Raw genomic sequence first — 18,828 nt, forward strand, 5'->3', positions numbered from 1 at the left:
GATTAGCTGTGGCCAGTTCCTTTGCTGGCCTCAGTTTCTTCAGTGTACAAATGTGGCATTTGTACTAGATCATGTCTAAGGGACTTTATAATTCTGGAATCCACGATCATAATGTTAGGGTTACATTCATAATTTTTAAAGAAAGACAAATGTAGCCCACTAGAGGGAGCTCTGCTCTTTTTTAATCTCAATTTTCTTGAAAAATATCTTTCATGTAAGAGTGTATAAACTGTATCTGAACAATTTGTATAAGAATAATAAAGTGAACACCTGTTTACCCACGATTTACATCTTCTTCTGAGAGGTCACACTATCCTGACTTCAATGTTATCATTCCCTTGCTTTTCTTTTTTGTTTTAACACTTATGCTTCTATCCTTAAACAATGTATTGGTTTGTTTCTGAAATATTTTTCTCTGTTTTGAAGTTTATATAAAAGATGTCAAAGAGTACATTTTCTTCTCTGACTTGTTCTTTTGTTTCTCATGATTTTTGAGATTTATCCATGTTGATGTGTTTAATTACCTAGTTCATGGAATTTTCTCAACCATGTTATATCCTATTATATCAATACACCATAATCTGTTTCTCTGTTCTCCTGTCAGTGGGGACTCCAGTTTTTTGCTATTATAAACAATGATGCCATGAACAATATGGCAGTGTCTCTTTTTGCACATGTGAAAGAGTCTCTTTAGAATCTCAGAATTATCTAGGAGTGGAATTAATTTAGAGGATATGTGCATGTTCAACTTTACTAGGTAATGCCAAGCTGTTTTCCATGGTGGATATGCTAATTTTTATTCCAGTAGCAGAAAATATTTGATGTTGACTGACTTAAATTTTTGCTGATCTGGTAAATGTGAAATGCTGTCTCATTGTGACATTATTTTGGATTTCCTTGATTACTGATGAGATTAAGTATCTTTTTATATGTTTATTCATCATTCCTGATTCCCTCTCTGCAAATGCCTAGTTCATGTCTTTGCCCTTTTTTTTTTTTGTGAGGAAGATTGTCCCTGAGCTCACATCTGTTGCCAGTCTTCCTCTTTTTGCTTGAGGAAGATTGCCGCTGAGCTAACATCTGTGCCAGTCTTTCTCTATTTTGCTTGTGGGATGCTGCCACAGCATGGCTTGATAAGTGGTGTGTAGGTCTGTGCCCAGGATCCAAACCCATGAACCCCAGGCCACCGAAGCAGAGCTTGCAAACTCAACCACTATGCCGCTGGGCTGGTTTGGCCTTTTTCTATAGGGTTTTTTTTTCTTATAAATTCATAGGAGTTTAAAAATATATATATTATGGATGTTAATCATTTGTCAATTATATGGATTACAAGGATCTCCTGCCTTTTCACTTTTTTTTATGGTGTCTTGATGAACAGAAAAGTTTTAGATTTTAGTGTAAGTGAACGGTTTAATCTTTTCCTATATGCTGTGTGGTTTTTGTATCTTGTTTAAAAGAGTTCCTTCATTACCCAAGGTCAGAGAGATGTTTTCTTATATTGTGTCCTAAGTTTTATGGTTTTTCTCATGATTTTTATTCATGGTGTGATTTGGGGATTGTTCTGGTTTTCTGTTGCTGAGAGACAGTCTACCCCAAACTTTAGTGGCGTAAAGCAGCTATTTCATTTTGCTCATGGTTTTTGTGTCAGGGATTTAGAAAGAGCTTGTCTGGCAGTTTGCTCCTACCCAGAAGTTGGGCTAGGAAATTCACTTCCAAGATGGCTTCTTTATCTGCTCAGGAACGTGCTGCTTCTGTGCCTCTTGGCCCCTTTCTCTTTCTACATGCTGTCATCCTCTAGGACATCTCCACATGGATTGTGCTTCTTGTGGCATGATGGTCTTAGAGTGGTCACTATCCTTACATGGTGACTGGCTTTCAGGAGATTGTGTGCTGAGAGTGAGCATCCTAAGAGCGAGTATTTCCAATAGGCAAGAAGAGGAAACTGCCAGGCAGCTAAAACCTATACCTGGAATTGGCAAAGTGTCACTTCTGCCATATTCTATTTGTCAAAGCAATCACAGGGCCCACTCACATTCAAAAAGGTAGAGAAATAATCTCCTCCTTTTGATGGGGCGTGTCAGAGTTGCACTGTGAAGAGTATACAGAATGGGAGATATTGTTGTGACCATCTTTGGAAAATACAGTTTGGCCACAACAACATTCATTTTCATACTACATTCATCCCCTGCATCAAGACTCCCAAAATTTATCCCATTATGGCATCTCATCTAGCAATTGCTGGCCCATAGCACTTCTAAAATGTAATTGAACATATTTTGGCCATTCCTTGATTTGGTACAGTTCTGCTTCCTGGGAGTGATTCTGTGTGGTTCCTTGCTTTACCCCTTGGACTTTTGGCTTTGCATTCTGAGTCATTCTTCCTTTTCCATAAGAAATGGTCCATGTTTGCAGTGGGATAGCTTTCTCAGATACTTCCCGCTTATAGAAGCTTGAGATTCTTGACTCTTCATTTTGAACTATTTCCTCCAAGTGGATGGTGATTCTCCTAGTACTGTTGTCTTAAAGATGCTATGACTTTTCTGTGAATCTTACTGTGGTTTACTCAATTAGACAAAAGTCACACTCACAGATCTCTTTGAGACAGGCTCTTCTCTTTGTTGGGCTGCTTATAAGTCTGCTATGGTATAACACCCTTAAGATTCTTAAGAGTGTAAACTATTAGTTCATCAAAGGTGGTCTATAAGGTACTGCCTTAAATCTTTCTGAGATTATAGTCTTATAACCATAAACTTGTGACTACTCCGAGACCATATTTTACTGGAAACCTCTTGAATTTGGTATTTGCTATATAAGGCCATTTTTACTTTGGGAACCTTTTACTGGAAATGATTGGAAATGAGAAATAGTTTTGTTTTTGAATTATCAAGTCATAGCTCCTTTATATTTTTCCTAAATTCTGCTTAAAAACTGAATAATTCCTTCTTTAGTTTATCCCTTTCTATCCATACCTTGTAATCAAGGCTAAGAAACCAGTTGGCACTTTCAACATTCATCATCCTGGAAAATTCCTTAGCCAGACCCAGCTTTTTTTTTTTTTTTTTTTAAAGATTTTATTTTTTTCCTTTTTCTCCCCAAAGCCCCCAGGTACATAGTTGTATATTCTTTGTTGTGAGTCCTTCTAGTTGTGGTATGTGGGACGCTGCCTCAGCATGGTTTGATGAGCAGTGCCATGTCCGTGCCCAGGATCCGAACCAATGAAACACTGGGCCACCTGCAGTGGAGCGCGAGAACTTAACCACTCGGCCACGGGGCCAGCCCCCAGACCCACCTTTTGTATTTTTCATGTTACTGCAGGCGATGGTTTTAATTGAACTTTATGCCACTACGTAACATGGATCTTTTCTCTAACTTCCAGTAACAACTCACTGTTCTTCCAGCCTCCACTAACAAGTCTGCCTGAGGCCCTTTAGGCCTCCGCTCACTGCCTGGTCCTGATGCAAATGCCACAAACTTCTCTTCAGGTTATCTGTTGTTGTGTAACAAAACAATGCCCAAACTTAGTGGCTTAAAACTATCATTGGAATTTTTACCTAATTTTGTGGATCAGAAATTTGGAAGAACTTAACCGGACATCAGCTGGGGCTGCTGAGGCTGGAGGATCCACCTCCAAGATGACTTCTTCAATCACAAATCTGGAGCTTCGGTGCTCCTTGACCTCCGCTTCTTTTCCTGCAGTGTCTCATCTTCTAGGGCCTCTTCCTTTCACTTCGATGTCTCACAGCATGCTGGTCTCAGGGTAGTCTCACTTCTTACATGATGGCTGGTTTCCAAGAGGGAGCATTGCAGGAATGAGTGATACAAGAGTGAGAGTTCCAAGAGGCAGGAAGAGAGTTCTAGGCCAGTAAAGGGCTGGTGCCCTTTCTGCCATCTTCTATTTATTAAAGCAATTAGAGAGGGCTCACCCAGAACTCAAAAGAGTAGAGAAAAACACTCTCTGTCTAGACAAGATGGTGGCAAGCTCACATTGCAGAAGAGCATGTAGGTGGGAGACACTGTTTTTTAACGTCTTTGGACGTGCAGTCTGACACAGAGATGCAATTTCATTTTTCCCCAAATGGATGACCAGTTGTACCAGAACTCTTTTTTAAAGATTTTATTTTTCCTTTTTCTCCCCAAAGCGCCCTTGGTACATAGTTGTATATTTTTAGTTGTGGGTCCTTCCAGTTGTGACATGTGGGATGCTGCCTCAGCATGGCCTGATGAGTGGTGCCATGTCCACACCCAGGACCCGAACTGGTGAAACCCCGGGCCACTGAAGCGGAGCACGCAAACCCAACATGGGGCTAGCCCTGTGTACCAGAACTCTTTATTGAACAGTCCACACTTTCTTATTGATCTGTAATGTCTATTTTGTTATAAATCAGATTTCTAAATATGTGTGTGCATTTGTTTTGAATTGTCTGTCTAGGCCCATGTTTTTCAAGTGGGGACCATTTTGTAGGGGACAATGTCTGGAGACATTTTTGCATGTCAACACTTGGGAAGGGGTTCTACTAGCATCTGGTGGAAAGAGACCAGGGATGCTGCTAACTATCCTACACTGTACGGACAGCCCCCCCACAGCTGAATTATCCGGCTCAAAGGTCAATAATGCTGGGGTGGAGAAATCGTGGTCTATGCCGTCAGTAGTGCCCACCTATGCTGTCGTAATTAGCCTTGATGACTGGTAGAGGAGGTCACCTTACTTTGTTTTTCTTCTTTAGGAATGCCTTATTTTTGACCTCTTGCATTTCCATATAAATTTTAGAGTCACTTTATCATGTTTCATGAAGAACTCTTTATATTTTGAGTGGAGTTTCATTGTAACTATATATCTTTATGAGGAAAATTGACATTTTATGATATCGAATCTTCTTGTTCACCAACATAATATATTTCTCTACCAATTTAGTTCTTTAATGTCTTTCAATAAAATTTTATAGTTTTCTTATTAAAGGGCTTGCAAATCTTTTGTGCAAGATTTGCTCTGTTGGCCACTTAGTTGTTTTCCTCTAGTAAGTTGTTTTCCTCTTTTGGGCCTTGATTTCACTAATCGAAAAATGTGACGTTTGGCCTAGATCACCTCTAACAGGCTTTCAAGCTGGAGTAACATGGTTACAGTGATAGAATTAAACTGAAAACTTTCAATGCACAAAATAGAGGGAGTCCACTAGAGGGAGCTCTTCTCCATTTCATCTCAGGCCTGGTTGCCAGACTGCTGTGAAGATCCCGCAGATGTTACGGCAAAGACTGCCTCTTCTCAGGGTGGAGGAAAAAAATGACTCTCTGGTGTCTCTTCAATCACAGTTCTCCACATAAGAAATTCTACTTCGGTCTGTGGAAGATATTACTTGTTTCTGGGTGTGGGAATACAAGAAAGAAATACATTTTGAACCTAGGAGGAGATTTATAGATCATCCAATTTAATTCCTTCATCTGACCAGTGGATAAACTATGATTTAGAGACACTGTTACTTTCCAGAGGACACAGACAGTTTGTGAGAGATCCAAGGCTGGAACTTAGGTTCACACATTTTCACGCTGTAATTGAGGGAATGGGGAGGGGAGTAAGCAGTTGATATTAGCGGTGGAGTGGGGATAGGGGTTGCGTTTATTTTTTAAAGGACCGAGAGGTGAGTGGTCTGTGAATTTCCTGGAAGTATATGCAATGTTGTATGTGTATGTGAATGTGAGAGTGCATGTGTGTGTGTGTGTGTTGATACATGCTATACTTTGACTGGAAACAGGACTTTTGTTGTGATTGTTGGCTTCTAAGAAATAGGATTGGACTTCTGTAAGCCAGCCTTTACCTACAAACTAGGATAACTGTCACTTCCTTTAGAGATTCATTTAATTTATATTTTGGAATCATTTGGAAATACCTGGCTTGGTAACTTTATTACCAAAAATTTAAGCTGTCTTTCAGTTTATTTATCTTTAACTTGATTTAATGATTTCTAGACCTCATTTTTTCCTTACTGACTCAAAACTGACTTTTCAGATAAAGTGCAGTTATTGGATGTTCTTTTCAGAGATGAGACTCAACTTCTCTCGATTAGTCATCCTTTTCCAAGTCTATTGTGACTGATTTTGAAACATTTCTCCATAGTGCTCTTATTTGTGATTCTCCTGATTCATCTTGGTGCAAACTTTCCTTATACACTGTAGACATTTTAAAATTCTTTATTTCTGCATTTGCATTATGAATAAGATTTATAGTTTATTTGGATTATTTTTTCTGTGGATGTCATGGATAAGATTTTATGCCTTTATTTTGGCTTAAATAAATAAAAGGTCAAAACAAAAAGTCAACTACCTACTGACTTCTATGTCAACATTAGGAACTAGAGTTCTTGCATTGCTTTTTTAATGCAATGCGATGTATTCTTTTCTAGCAAGCTAACAGGAAAGGATCCTCTGAGAAAAATATGTAAGTAATTACCTTTCTGTTGTTCTTTACCAGGTATGGTCTATACCAGTTTAAAGAGGGTTAGCTTATATTTAGGCTTCTATGTGTTAGTCCAAGGAGCGATGCTGTTGGTACCTAGGAGGGATGGGAGCAGAGGAGGAGTGTCAAAAGGCAGACTAAGGACATTGGACAGCTTTCTACCCTCTCTAAGAAGCTTCAATTTCAATGTGAAGTGCTGGATATTCTAGGGAGGGAGAATTAATCTTTATTAGAAATAGTTATAAAAATGAGCATTAGGCCACATGATTTTTGGGTTCATATACTCTTCCTTAGCAAGTATTACTGAGGATTTATCTTTCAATAATTTCTGTTTGCATACGTACTTACCATCTGTAAATTTTGGCTGGAGTTACGAGGCAGTAATGATTTTGAGCTGGGTGAAAGAATGGCTTACCCTAGCATCCCGGTAAGAACATCTTTAATCATGCCAATCGGATGATAAGAGAGCAACTTTATTTATTTAAAAATGTGTCACGTCTGATTCTTGTTTTTCTTCATAAATGTTATTTGATGGGCATAAGGAATGAATATTTTTAAAAGATCATATATTGTTGTGTACAGTCATGTGTAATGATTTAAGTGTGAACTCATTTATTATCTGAAGTTTGGAATTATTATATCCAGTCTCAAGGGTACAGAAGTGGGGACTATTGTTAAAATATCTGTGCCTCCCACTGACTGCAGTAAGAGATTTTTCTTCTTGTTTTCTAGATTTCCTCCTTCCTCACCCCTGAAACCATATCCAAAGAAGCCCCCATACCAAAAGGATGTTATTAAATTTCCAGAATGGAATGACCCCCCAGCAGGCACTTCACAAGAGAACATCCCAGTGAGGCCAGTTGTGATGGTAAGTGCCGTTGTTGAAAGATGAGGAGCTGGCAGCAGGGAGAAAGAACAAGCAGTCTGTGAACCGCCAGGCTTAGTCTGGTTCTTTCTGTCGGTTGCTTGTGAGCAGTGGTCTGAAAGTACTTTAAAACAATATCTTACCTGTCAAGGGCTGAGAGACCAGTAACAAAGAAAGATTGACTTTTGCGTATTTTCTCTCTTGCTTCTTGGCATTTTGACTGAATATATGGTAGCTGTTTTCATGTGTTCAGACTGAGCGGGTTTCTGTTAAAACTCTGTTATAATCTCCTTTTCCTTTCTGTTCTATAATTTACTCTCTTCCCTCTTTGTCTCCTCCTCCTGTGCTTTGTTATAATTTTTACCAGTTGAGAGTGAGAAGGTTGGGCATGGAGTCTTGTGGTTTGACCCCTGACACAGTGTATGAACAAAGGGAGATTCTGATAGTCTTGGAAAACCTAGGCTCTTTGTAGAATGGACTGCCTTTTCCTGGTTATACCCTTTCCTTAAAGTATCCCCAGTTGAAGACTACCAAGATTGAGATAATGCTAACAAGCAAAATATAGAGGAAAACTTTATTATATGACAGTTTTTAAGAATTGTGCTAACACCAAAGTTTTGAGTTAATGTAGTCTTATAGGACTAGACGTGCAATTTGTACTTTTGTTTGCAAAGATATGACGTAAATATTTTCGGCAATGTAATTAAAAGAAAAAACAATTTTTTTTTCTAAAGAGGTTGTCTCATATCTCAGTTTGGAGAGAGTAGTTAAGCAACTTAAGCTTTATTATAGATAATTCAGGAAAAAGACGTGAGGACTCTGTCAGGGCTTGCAGATTTGCCAGGGACAGTGATGGATTTGGTTTTAAATATGTTTGATGATAAAGGTGGGTTGTGTGAACTGGAAATGTCTAACAGGCAGGTGGAGGTAATGGCACTGGAATTTAGAGGAAAGATCATATTTGGAAGTCACTAATTTATTCATTCAACAAAGATTTATTGAGTGTCTGCTGTGTACCATGCATTGTGCCAGGCTCTACAGATAAAGTAATGTGTGACACAGGTTTGGCTCTTAAAGGGCTCATAGTCTAGTGAAGCACACAATACAAAAATAGACTATTAGAAAACAAAGTGGAATTATTCTGAAAGAGTGAGCACAAAGGGTGTTTGAGGACTATTTAATTCATTCCAAATGAGGAGTACATAGTTAACTCTAGTTGATAGTTCTTGTCCTAGAGAAAATTAAAATATAAGTCCATGAGATCAGGTGCATTTTTTTGAACATTCATATTTAAACACCTAGTATGACTCCATCAGTAGAGTAGTTATTCAACAGGCATTTTTTACATCCAGTAAATTTTTTCATCCATTTGGTCATCTGGTGTTCTTTGTACAAAAAAAAGAGATAAAATCCCATATTAAATTAATGTGTATTTATGTCATCAATATAATAACTTCTCTTTTCTATTCTAAGTTGTAATATTCCTGCTGTCACCTCTAGGAAGACCAGCTGCTCATTAGCACACTTGAATGCACCGGTGACAATGACTTCTATCTTCTCTTTTCAGTTTCAAATTTTTCAGGAGCCCTGAAGTGGTATACCAGTGTCCCAGTTCATTAACCATTTCCCCCCAGAGCATATCATTTTCCTGTTCATCTGTATCTGTATTTCTTTTGATACCTTTTGTCTTGCCTTTTCTCATCTTTCCCCCTTAAATGAAGTGGTACAGCTTTGAGCACCTTGCTTCTTATAATTCCACTTCTTTTGAGGATTGTCTAAAGGAAGGATGGCAGAGCAGGATCTGTTTCCCCAGTGGGGCCTTGATGCAGATTTTAGAGTGACGACGTTAATAGTCAATAAAGAAACAGTTCATCTTTCTTAAAGAACTTGAGCTCATCATTCATTTCTTCTTTCTTACTTTCCCCCTTTCTGTCTCTGTCTCCACTTTGTTGGTTTTTGTTTTTGTTTTGTCCCATCTTCTCTCTTGCCTAGCAATAATATAATATAATATAGTATAATATAATATAATATAATATAATATGAAATGATGAAATGAAGAAGTGAAATGAAATGGAATAAAAGTTTGTTGTGTTTGTTGAGGGGCACTATGATGTGGGAAGTAAGAGGGTGGGCTCTGGAGCCAGCCTGCTGGGTTTGATCTTGGCTTCTCCATTTGGTTGCTATTTGAGCTTGTTTCTCTGCTTCATTCACTGTGTTTGTGTCTCAGTTTTCCTTCCAGTGGACCTGGCATGATGATACCCCTCTGGGGTAGGGTTGTTGTGAGAATCAAGTGAGTTCATATCTATAAAGTGTTTAGAATGGTGCCTAGTGCACAGGTACTCAGTAACTGTTAGCTGCTATTGCTGTTATTAATGTATTTCATAGAATTGTTTACAAGCAGAGACAAAACAAATAAAATTACCCGTAATATCATCCAGAGAGAATTAATGTTAACATTTTTGTTACGTATCCTTTTTTCCCTGCGTGTTTTTAACACCAAAATGAGTTCATGCTAAGCTGTTTTGTAGCCTTTATTCTTTGCTTAGAACAGTGTGCTATGCCCATTTTTTCGTGTTATTAAACATTCAACATCATTTTTAATATCTTCATCATGTCTAATGCAAATTTTATTTATCCAGTCCTTTACTGTTAGATATGTTCAGTGTTTCCAGTTTTTTAGTATACGAAAAATGTAATGAGCAGTACGTATCTTTACAGATAAATAGTTGAATATACTCATGAGTATTTAAGATAACTTTTGGAAGTGGATTTGCTAGGCAAATTGAACAGCTTATATGCCGGCCTTCAAAAATGAACAACTGATTTATATATTTAAAAAAATTTACAAATCCATGTGGCCTTTGAATTTCTTTTGTAATTCAGTAGTAACGCCCCCCTGCTCATGTCCCCCACTCCTCCAGGGAAGGCTGCCTACCTTAGGATTGCTCCTGACCAGCTATGAAGCACTGTGGCTTGTGAAGGTGGCTTTTTTCTCTCCAGAAAGGAATTTCTGCTTCTTCCACCTCACTCAGGACTGTCCCTTGTTCTGGGGGTTCTTTCTATCCAATTTTCAGTTCTCTCTCAGGGGTAATTGTTCCAAGAGTGGTTGTAAATTTGTTGTGACTGTGAGAGGAGGTGAGTTCAGAGTTCGCCTATGCTGCCATCTTGATACCAACACTTAGTGTCTTGTCTTTATCATTGACTTTTGCCAGATTTACTAATATATGCCTTGGAGGTCTTTTTACATTGATGTACTTAGGAGTTCTAATAGCTTCTTTTACGTGTAGTTCCAGCTCCTTCCCCAGGTTTGGGAAGTTCTCACCTATTATTTCTTTGAACAAGCTCTCTGCTCCTTTTCCCCTCTCTTCTCCCTCTGGAATACCTATAATCCTTATGTTGCATTTCCTAATTGAGTTGGTATTTCTCAGAGAATTTCTTCTTTTTAGTTTTAGTTCTCTCTTCTCCATCTGAATCATTTCTATATTTCTGTCCTCTAAATTGCTAATTCTGTCTTCCATAATATCAGCTCTATTCAGAGACTCCAGATTTTTCTTTATCTCATGCATTGTGTTTTTCATCTCCAACATTTCTGATTGGTTTTTCTTTATAGTTTCAATCTCTTTTGTGAAGAATTCCCTCTGTTCGTTAATTTTATTCCTCATTTCATTGAACTGTCTGAATTTTCCTGTAACTCATTGAGTCTTTTTGTGATAGTTATTTTGAATTCTCTCTTATTTAGATTGTAAATTTCTGTACCTTCAGGATTGATTTCTGGGTGCTTGTCATTTTGCTTCTGATCTGGAGTATTAATATACCTGTTCATACTATTTGATGAGGTGGATTTGTGCCTTCACATGGTGGAAGTATTTGGTTGCAGATTTCACCTACTGCCACTTAATGGAGGGCATGAACTGTGTATTCTGAGCTTGCTGCCATCCCTGGCAGCTGTGCCTGACCATGGTAGCTATGCTGACAGAGGCTGTCTCCTTTTGTCCCTTCGCTGCTGCTTTACACGCTGTATGAGCCAGTGGTCTTGGGGGGTCACTTGCTCTGGCCAACCATGGAGCCAGTGTGCCAGGTGGGGGGAGGGGTGCTTTCTTTTGTGTGCAATCCTGGGGTACTCCCACTTTGCCCTCACCATCTGGCCTCCTGGGCTGTCTGGCTCTGTGAGTATGCCCCTGTGATTGCTTAGCCTCCTCAGCCTGGGGCTTTCCCGTGGGCTGTGAGGGAACTTGGAGTGTGAAGGTGTTACTGCGGACCATGGCTGAGGACTGCTCCCTTCCCCTCTCCTCTGAAGGCTGCAGTTGGGGAGGGAGAGGATATCCCCTTACCTCCTTCCATTGCCTCCTGGAGGATCCAGCACCTTCACCTTCAGACGTATGGCTGTGTGGATCTCTCAGATGTCTCTTGTGTTGTATGAATGTCCTCTGTTGGTTTATGAATGTCCTTTTTGTTGTATCTTAGGGGGTAGAGTCTAAGGGAAGAGCTCATCCCGCCATGATGCTCACATCACTCTGTAAATGATTTCTTATAGTTTTGCCTGTAAAAGTTCAAAGTTCTGCTCTGTGATTACCAAAAGGAAGTTTTAAGACTTTCATCTAGTAGCCTAAATTTGAGAAAGGAGATACTAAGAATGTTGAAGTGGTAAAGCTGTGTGACTTTGAGCAAATTATTTAACCTCCCTGAGCTTTAATTTTTCTCCTTACTCTCTCCAGTTGTCTTTGTAGAGCTCTTGTTTTCCCCGCCTTCTGCAGATGCCTAGGATTCGTGGGCTGCTACCCAACATTGTACTTATTTGATCTTTGCTTATAAAAAATAGAGAATTCTTGAAAGTAATAGACTTCAATTTCATTTTAAACAGTCACTCAATTTGGATAGTGTGTGAATTTGGATAGGTATTCCTTGACTTAATTTTGAATTAGTAGAATTTTATTTCACTGCAAGTTCACTGATTAGTTAGAACTCCCACAGGAAAAAATAGCTGCGTAATGTCATGCTTATTGCCATAGCTCTTTTGTAATTCATGAACATCTGTTTATAATATGACCTGATCTTTAAGAATCATACTTTACTTCTCTGCAGCCCATGCAAAGAAAGTTACTTTATATTTTTAGTTATCCATTTAAATCAAATTACAAATCACAAAATCAAAGGAGTTTCTCATAAAATCATACCACTGTCTATTGAAATATTTATTCTCTCTCTCTCTCTCCCCTCCACCTAATTAGAATTCTGAGATGTGGTACAAGCGTCACAGTATTGCTATTGGCGAGGTGCCGGCTTGCCGTCTTGTCTATCGCAGACAGCTGACAGAGGCCAATGTAGAAGAGATATGGAAGTCCATGACATTATCATAGTATGTGCATTTGATAAACTTTTCATTTTTTTTTCTGTTTTGCTTTTTCACTGCTCTGCATATTTAATTTTCTGAAATGACATATAAAAATCTATACTTTGCATTATTTGCAGCTACCCTGCTTAGCAAACATAATTTAGCTGAATTCTGGGAATTTTCTATTGTCATTTATATAATAGTTAAGTGTAGAAGTTTAAAAGCTCTTAAACTTTCTAGTAACACTGAAGTCTTAAGCTTAATGAAATGCATAATGGAAAATTTAGACTCCTAGATATTTGATGTACTATAGATAATTAAATTTAATGATGTTATAGCAAGTTTTGTTTTTTTTCTCATAGAGATGTACTAGTAGCAGTTTCTCATCATTGGATAAGTGAGTTTTTGTTGTAATAATATCTTTACTTGTAAAATAATTTTCTTGGCATTCAAAGTGTTATCTTATTAAATTGGTGAAGCAATATGTTAATGGCAAACGGATATTTTTAAAATTTGTTTTATCATACTTAATTTCTAGCCTTTTTGCTCCACAAAGATTGGGTGAAATGCACGAAAACAACGCATTTTACAGATCAAGTTTTTACAGTGCCGGGTTTTTGGGTAAATAATGATTTTTTAAAAATAACTAATTAATTTAGTTATTACTTATCTTTTTAGTTTACAGAAAATCCTCGGCTTAGATTCCTTAGAAGAAATTTTAGACATTAAACTTGTCAACTCCAAGTTCATCATCCATAACGTATATAGTGTGAGCAAGCAGGGTGTCGTTATCCTTGACGACAAGTCAAGTAAGTGCATTAAACCGTTTTGTCTTCCCTGCACAGGTCCATCAGCTTCTGTTTGACCATTCCCAAAATGATAAATAAATTTATGCCCTTTTACATGTAGCCTTCTGTCACTTCTAATACCTTTAAACTAATTGTTTGGATTAGGGAATGTCATAGAAAGATGAATATCCAGGAGTGAAAGCCTCAGCAGCATCCGGCCAGAGGCTCCTTCACTGAGCGTTAGGTGGTTCCATATCACCCCGAAAACCCTCAAAAGCGAGTGAGTTTAAGGCCTAACTGAGAGCTGAGTCTGTTTTCAAGTGAGTCTCAGAGTCTGCTTGATTTTAGGGTTCTCTTTGACTTTTTGTTATATCTCTGTGTCAGATTTTCTGCGATAGTCTTGGTTTATGTCATTTTTCTCTTTTTAATGAAGGTAGCTCTTTAAACGTTGATGACGCTTTAATTTTTTATACCTTATCCTCCAAGCCAGTTTACAATTCTGGAAAAAATGACAGTTAGCAGTCACTTATCCTGGTGTTTGATTTGGAAAATTAAGGTCATGGTGCCTGTAGTGGGCCAGAATCCCCAAGCTGGTTTTAAAACTTCCTTCCCCAGATCAGGGATGGGCCACAATTGGAAGGGCCCTTGGGTTGATTCTTCCTTTACTTCAGACCCTTGATCCTGGGAATTGACGAGAACTAGAATGACCTTTGGATATGGGAAGATGGCGTATACTTTAGGGTTTTTATAGATTATTATTAAATTTAGGGCTAGTGGCTCTTGGGTGGCTGACAAATCTATTCCAGAAGAAACCTGAACAGTTGCAAGAGGGGAGAGATCTCCTCAGGCCATATCTCCTGACAGGAGCAGAAGGTGTCTTTGGAACTGGAGATACACCCCCTATTCTAGCCCCTGTGTCAGGATGGAGGACGTCAGGTGGCAGAAATAAGTGGATCTGTGACTTCACGAGTTGTCAGGTTAATATCAACACATTAAAATAAGTTACACAGAATGAGGGCAGTGTTGCCTTTGAAAAACATCTAAAATCCTTCTACGTTCTCTGAATACAACGAACATTAATACTGTTAGCTACCAGTTAGATGACCAGTCATCTTTCGTTTTATTAAGTACGTTCTTCAGGAAGAAGAGAGCACTTCGTAAGACTCAGGTTCATTAGGTCTAACACAATTCAACCAGCATCTTTGCAGTTTTACGGGAAGTGGAGAAGGTGCAGTGGAAGCCTGAGTGCCGGCCTGTCTCATCAGATGTCTGTGGCGGGGCTGGGAGGGCAGAGGCTCTGCACTGAATGGCTCAGCTGGGATTTTTTGTAGCAATGTTAACGATTATTACTTTAAGGCTGTCCTAATACTAATAGCCTGTATTAATATGTCAGTGGACCTTTCTTGCCCTAAAACATTTTAAAAATTGAAACATGTAAAATGATACTTATATTGGACACTGGACATACAGAATTTGTTTTTTTTTAAGGTGTTTGATGTACTGGTTTCACAAATGCATTTGATGACTAATATTTTTGCTTTTGCTGTTTTTTCTTTTCCTTCTATAATTCTTACGATAATTGATGTGTTTGTTCCAAACTATCAAATTTCTTCTTTTCACTAAAGCTTTAAAAAGTGCGTCTTATCCTTAGAGAAATTTGCAGGCACGATTTATACAAGCACGTGTTATAACCCTGCTGCTAAGGAACAATTTCCATCTTTTAAGAGTTCTGATTTGTAAATAGGTGGTTTGTGATTAGCAGATGTTTCTTATCACTTGGACAAGTTATTTGTTCTTATGATACCAAGAATATATATAATTCCTTGATTTTTATGCTGTTGAATAAAATATCCTCTTTCTATTTTCATTTTTATACAGAAGAACTTCCTCATTGGGTACTGTCAGCTATGAAGTGTTTGGCAAATTGTAAGTACTAATTATCTGCTAGTTTTATGAAATTAACAGAAATTAGTGCCCTGAATTAGAAAATATTTTTGCTCAATGGCCTGAACATTGGTTTGACATCTGTGAGACTGGCAGTTAATTGTTTTGGGGCTACTGTGCTTTTAGTGATAAATTTGTGACTTAGTGAAAAGGCTGAGTTATAAAACATGTTTTTTTTTTTCAAGGAAGATTAGCCCTGAGCTAACATCTGCTGCCAATCCTCCTTTTTTTGCTGAGGAAGACTGGCCCTGAGCTTACATCCATGCCCATCTTCCTCTACTTTATATGTGGGCCACCTGCCATAGCAGGGCTTGCCAAGTGGTGCCATGTCCGCACCCAGGATCTGAACCGGTGAACCTCGGGCCGCCCCTTTAAAACAGTTTTAAAGGAATTTTGTGCTTCCATTTTCTAGTAGGTATAATCACAGTGCAAGTAAAGTCCACACTACTTCTTCTGAATGCTTCATCACAGGAAAGAAAAATTAGTAATATTGAACGTAATACTGTAACAGATAGCTGCCTGTTAACATTTTATAGGTTTTTATTCCTAAAACCTATATGCCTAAGTATGTTCTATATTTGCGGCGTCAGTTTGCGCAGTCGATCCTGTCTACTGTTGGCTTTTTACAGTGCAATAGTTTAAGTGGGAGGGAAATGTTTTAGAAGACTGGTGTGCAGGATGATCTGGAAGAAGAGCCTGCATGTAAACCGGAAGGGCTGTTTCAGTACTTTGATGTGAGGGGAGGAGGCCTGGAGAGGGTGGTCCCTCTGAGGGTTTTCACAGGTGTTTGACTCCGTTCCGTAGGCACATGCTGTCCGCTTCGTTGGATATCCTTGGCACTGTGAAGGAATGAGTTATTACAGTATCTCAGTAACTCTACCATTTTTCTGCGGATCCTCAGAAGGCTTAACCCAAACAAATAATTTTAATGAGAAGAATTCTAGTTATTTTGGCTCACTGATAATGGTGATATTTGGTCTATCGGGTCTTTTGAGCCTCCCAGATCACCTCAGAGGTAGTTTCTTTCTTCCCTTTTGGGTAAAACTAGCATGTACTCAGGTAGGCGTATACATTCTTGAATTAGTGGACTCTGAATAATTTATTTAGCTGAAGTTAGTTTTGTTTGATTATAGAATGAAACTAAAATGATTTCAGCTTACTGTGAGTGACCCCAGTGGTAATATATAGAAAATGATTGTGTACTATTATTCTGAATATGAATAGTAATATTAGTTTGTGTGAAGCCCAAAGTTCTCTGTGTTTACTTATTAAAATTTTCATTGTTTTTAATTTAATATTTTGGAAACTCTGAAATATAGAGTACTGTGGTTTTAGCTTGAGGAGTGCTTTTTATTCATCTTGCTCAATCATTTGAAGTAAATTATATTTAAATTATATCTTTGGCCAGAGTTGGCAATGAAGAGATAGAAGGTATAAATGGAAAGTTAAATTATCCATTTCTGAATTCCTGGCAAACCAAGGATTTGGAAGTTGATCAGCTGAGAAGGAACAGAGGAAGCCAGTATAACAAACCTAGGCTATAATATGTTGTAAAGTGTATATTAAGGTGTGCTTATGATGTTGAATTTTCAGTGATGATCAAAATGTGGTGAAGAATGTAATTGTCTGTCAAACCAGATGTATACATAAAGCCACAAAGCTTCTGCAGAAAGGTTAGAATAACTGGAATTACTTATCACTGGAGAAGGAAAATGTGAGGAATGGCTTAGTAATGTTCTCCACGTGTGGAGGTGGTGTCCTATGAGGTGGACATTCCTGAGCATGGAGACATGTCTCACGTGTGTCAAGAGCCGTGCTTTATGGGTGGTGGGCCTAGCCACAAAGATGCTGTTTAGGTGTCAAAGAAAAACAAGTGGCCAGAGGGCAAGGTCAGCCTTTTGAATAGTTTTATAAAATCATTAATTTTTCCAAATTCTCATCCTCCCCCCCACCCCCATTTACTTTGAGTGTTGACCTGTTCCTTGTCCTTCTTGTCCTTGATGAATCTAGATTCCCTGTCATCTAATAGGGGACAGAGAGGAGAGGCTGATTATATGGTGTTTTGAAAGCCTCTGGCCTCCTTTCTGTAGGTTTACTGCCACCTCTCTCCGTGAGGCCCATCTGCATCTATTGTGGACCATGTGCACATCGGCCTGGGTGCTCTCATTGCTGGCCAGCCTCATGGTAGGCCCCAGAACGGGGGACTGATGCTAAATAAATAAAAAACCAGGTTAACTGTGTTTTTCTTCTTTGTGCATGTACATTGAAAGAATTCAATCAGAAATGGATATAAACAGTTTTTTCCCAAAAATCTGTCAGGAAAAACATTTATAAAAAGCCAGATTTAAAAAAATATTCTGAAGTTCAAGATGAGTAAGAAACAAAAGATCTTAGGAATATGGCCTGCTCTCATTGGGCTCACTATGTACTGGCATTTTTAGGAAAATCTTTTTTTGTTTTTGTGTATTTATATGAAGAATGATGAAATGTTCCCAAAAGGGTACACCTGCTTAGAATGAGCTCCATACTTACCTGGGGAGGAAGTACTTGAAGGCAATATATATTGCTTGCTCTGACATATTAAACTGATTATTTCAATTAGCTAATTTTGGGATATTTCAGAGGAGGAAGCAAGCAAAAATGGTGGCTAGGTTTGCTGCTAGGTTAACATGATACCACACATGTAGAATAATTTACACATGTGTAAAATAATTTTCATTATTTTAGTCAATCAAATTAAGTTATTTTTTATGACATATAAAGGATATTAAAAAGTAAGAGAGTTTTTTCTTCCTATTATTTTATTAAGGTCATAATGGTTTATAACATTGTGTGATTTCAGGTGTACATTATTATTTATCAGTTTCTGTATAAACTGCATTGTGCTCACCACCAGTAGTCTAATTTCCATCTGTCACCATATATGTGTGCCCCTTTACCCTTTATGCCCACCTCCCAACCCACTTCCCCTCTGGTCACCACTAATCTGTTCTCTTTGTCCATATGTTTGTTTATCTTCCACATATGAGTGAAACTGTGTGGTCTTTTTCCGTCTGGTTTATTTTGCTTGACATGATACCCTCAAGGTCCATCCATATTGTTGCAAATAGGACAATTTTCTTTTTTTATGGCTGAGTTGTATTCCGGGGTATATATATACCACATCTTCTTTATCCATTCCTCAGTTGATAGGCACTTGTGTTGCTTGTGGCTTGGCTATTGTGAATAATGCTGCAGTGAATGTCGGGGTGCTTAAGTCTCTTTGAATTGTTGATTTCAAGTACTTTGGATAAATACCCAGTAGTGGGAGAGCTGGGTCATATGGTATTTCTATTTTTAATTTTTTGAGAAATCTCCATACTGTTTTCCATAGTGGCTGTACCAGTTTGCATTCCCACCAGCAGTATATGAGGGTTCCCTTTTCTCCACATCCTCTCCAACACGTTATTTT

At 38.3% G+C, this 18,828-nt stretch overlaps 1 protein-coding gene across 1 annotated transcript in view; it reads left to right on the forward strand.

Annotated features, from left to right (window-relative positions):
• Positions 1-18,828, forward strand: part of DEPDC1B (DEP domain containing 1B) — an 89,805-nt gene that overhangs the window by 31,641 nt on the left and 39,336 nt on the right. Inside the window, exons 3-6 of the mRNA XM_070587529.1 lie at positions 7,181-7,316; positions 12,542-12,669; positions 13,324-13,454; positions 15,312-15,359. Coding sequence (XP_070443630.1) covers positions 7,181-7,316; positions 12,542-12,669; positions 13,324-13,454; positions 15,312-15,359 — 443 coding nt within the window. The remainder of the gene's footprint in view (positions 1-7,180; positions 7,317-12,541; positions 12,670-13,323; positions 13,455-15,311; positions 15,360-18,828) is intronic.

The sequence above is a fragment of the Equus przewalskii genome, chromosome 20, assembly GCF_037783145.1.
Source record: "Equus przewalskii isolate Varuska chromosome 20, EquPr2, whole genome shotgun sequence".
NCBI lineage: Eukaryota > Metazoa > Chordata > Mammalia > Perissodactyla > Equidae > Equus > Equus przewalskii.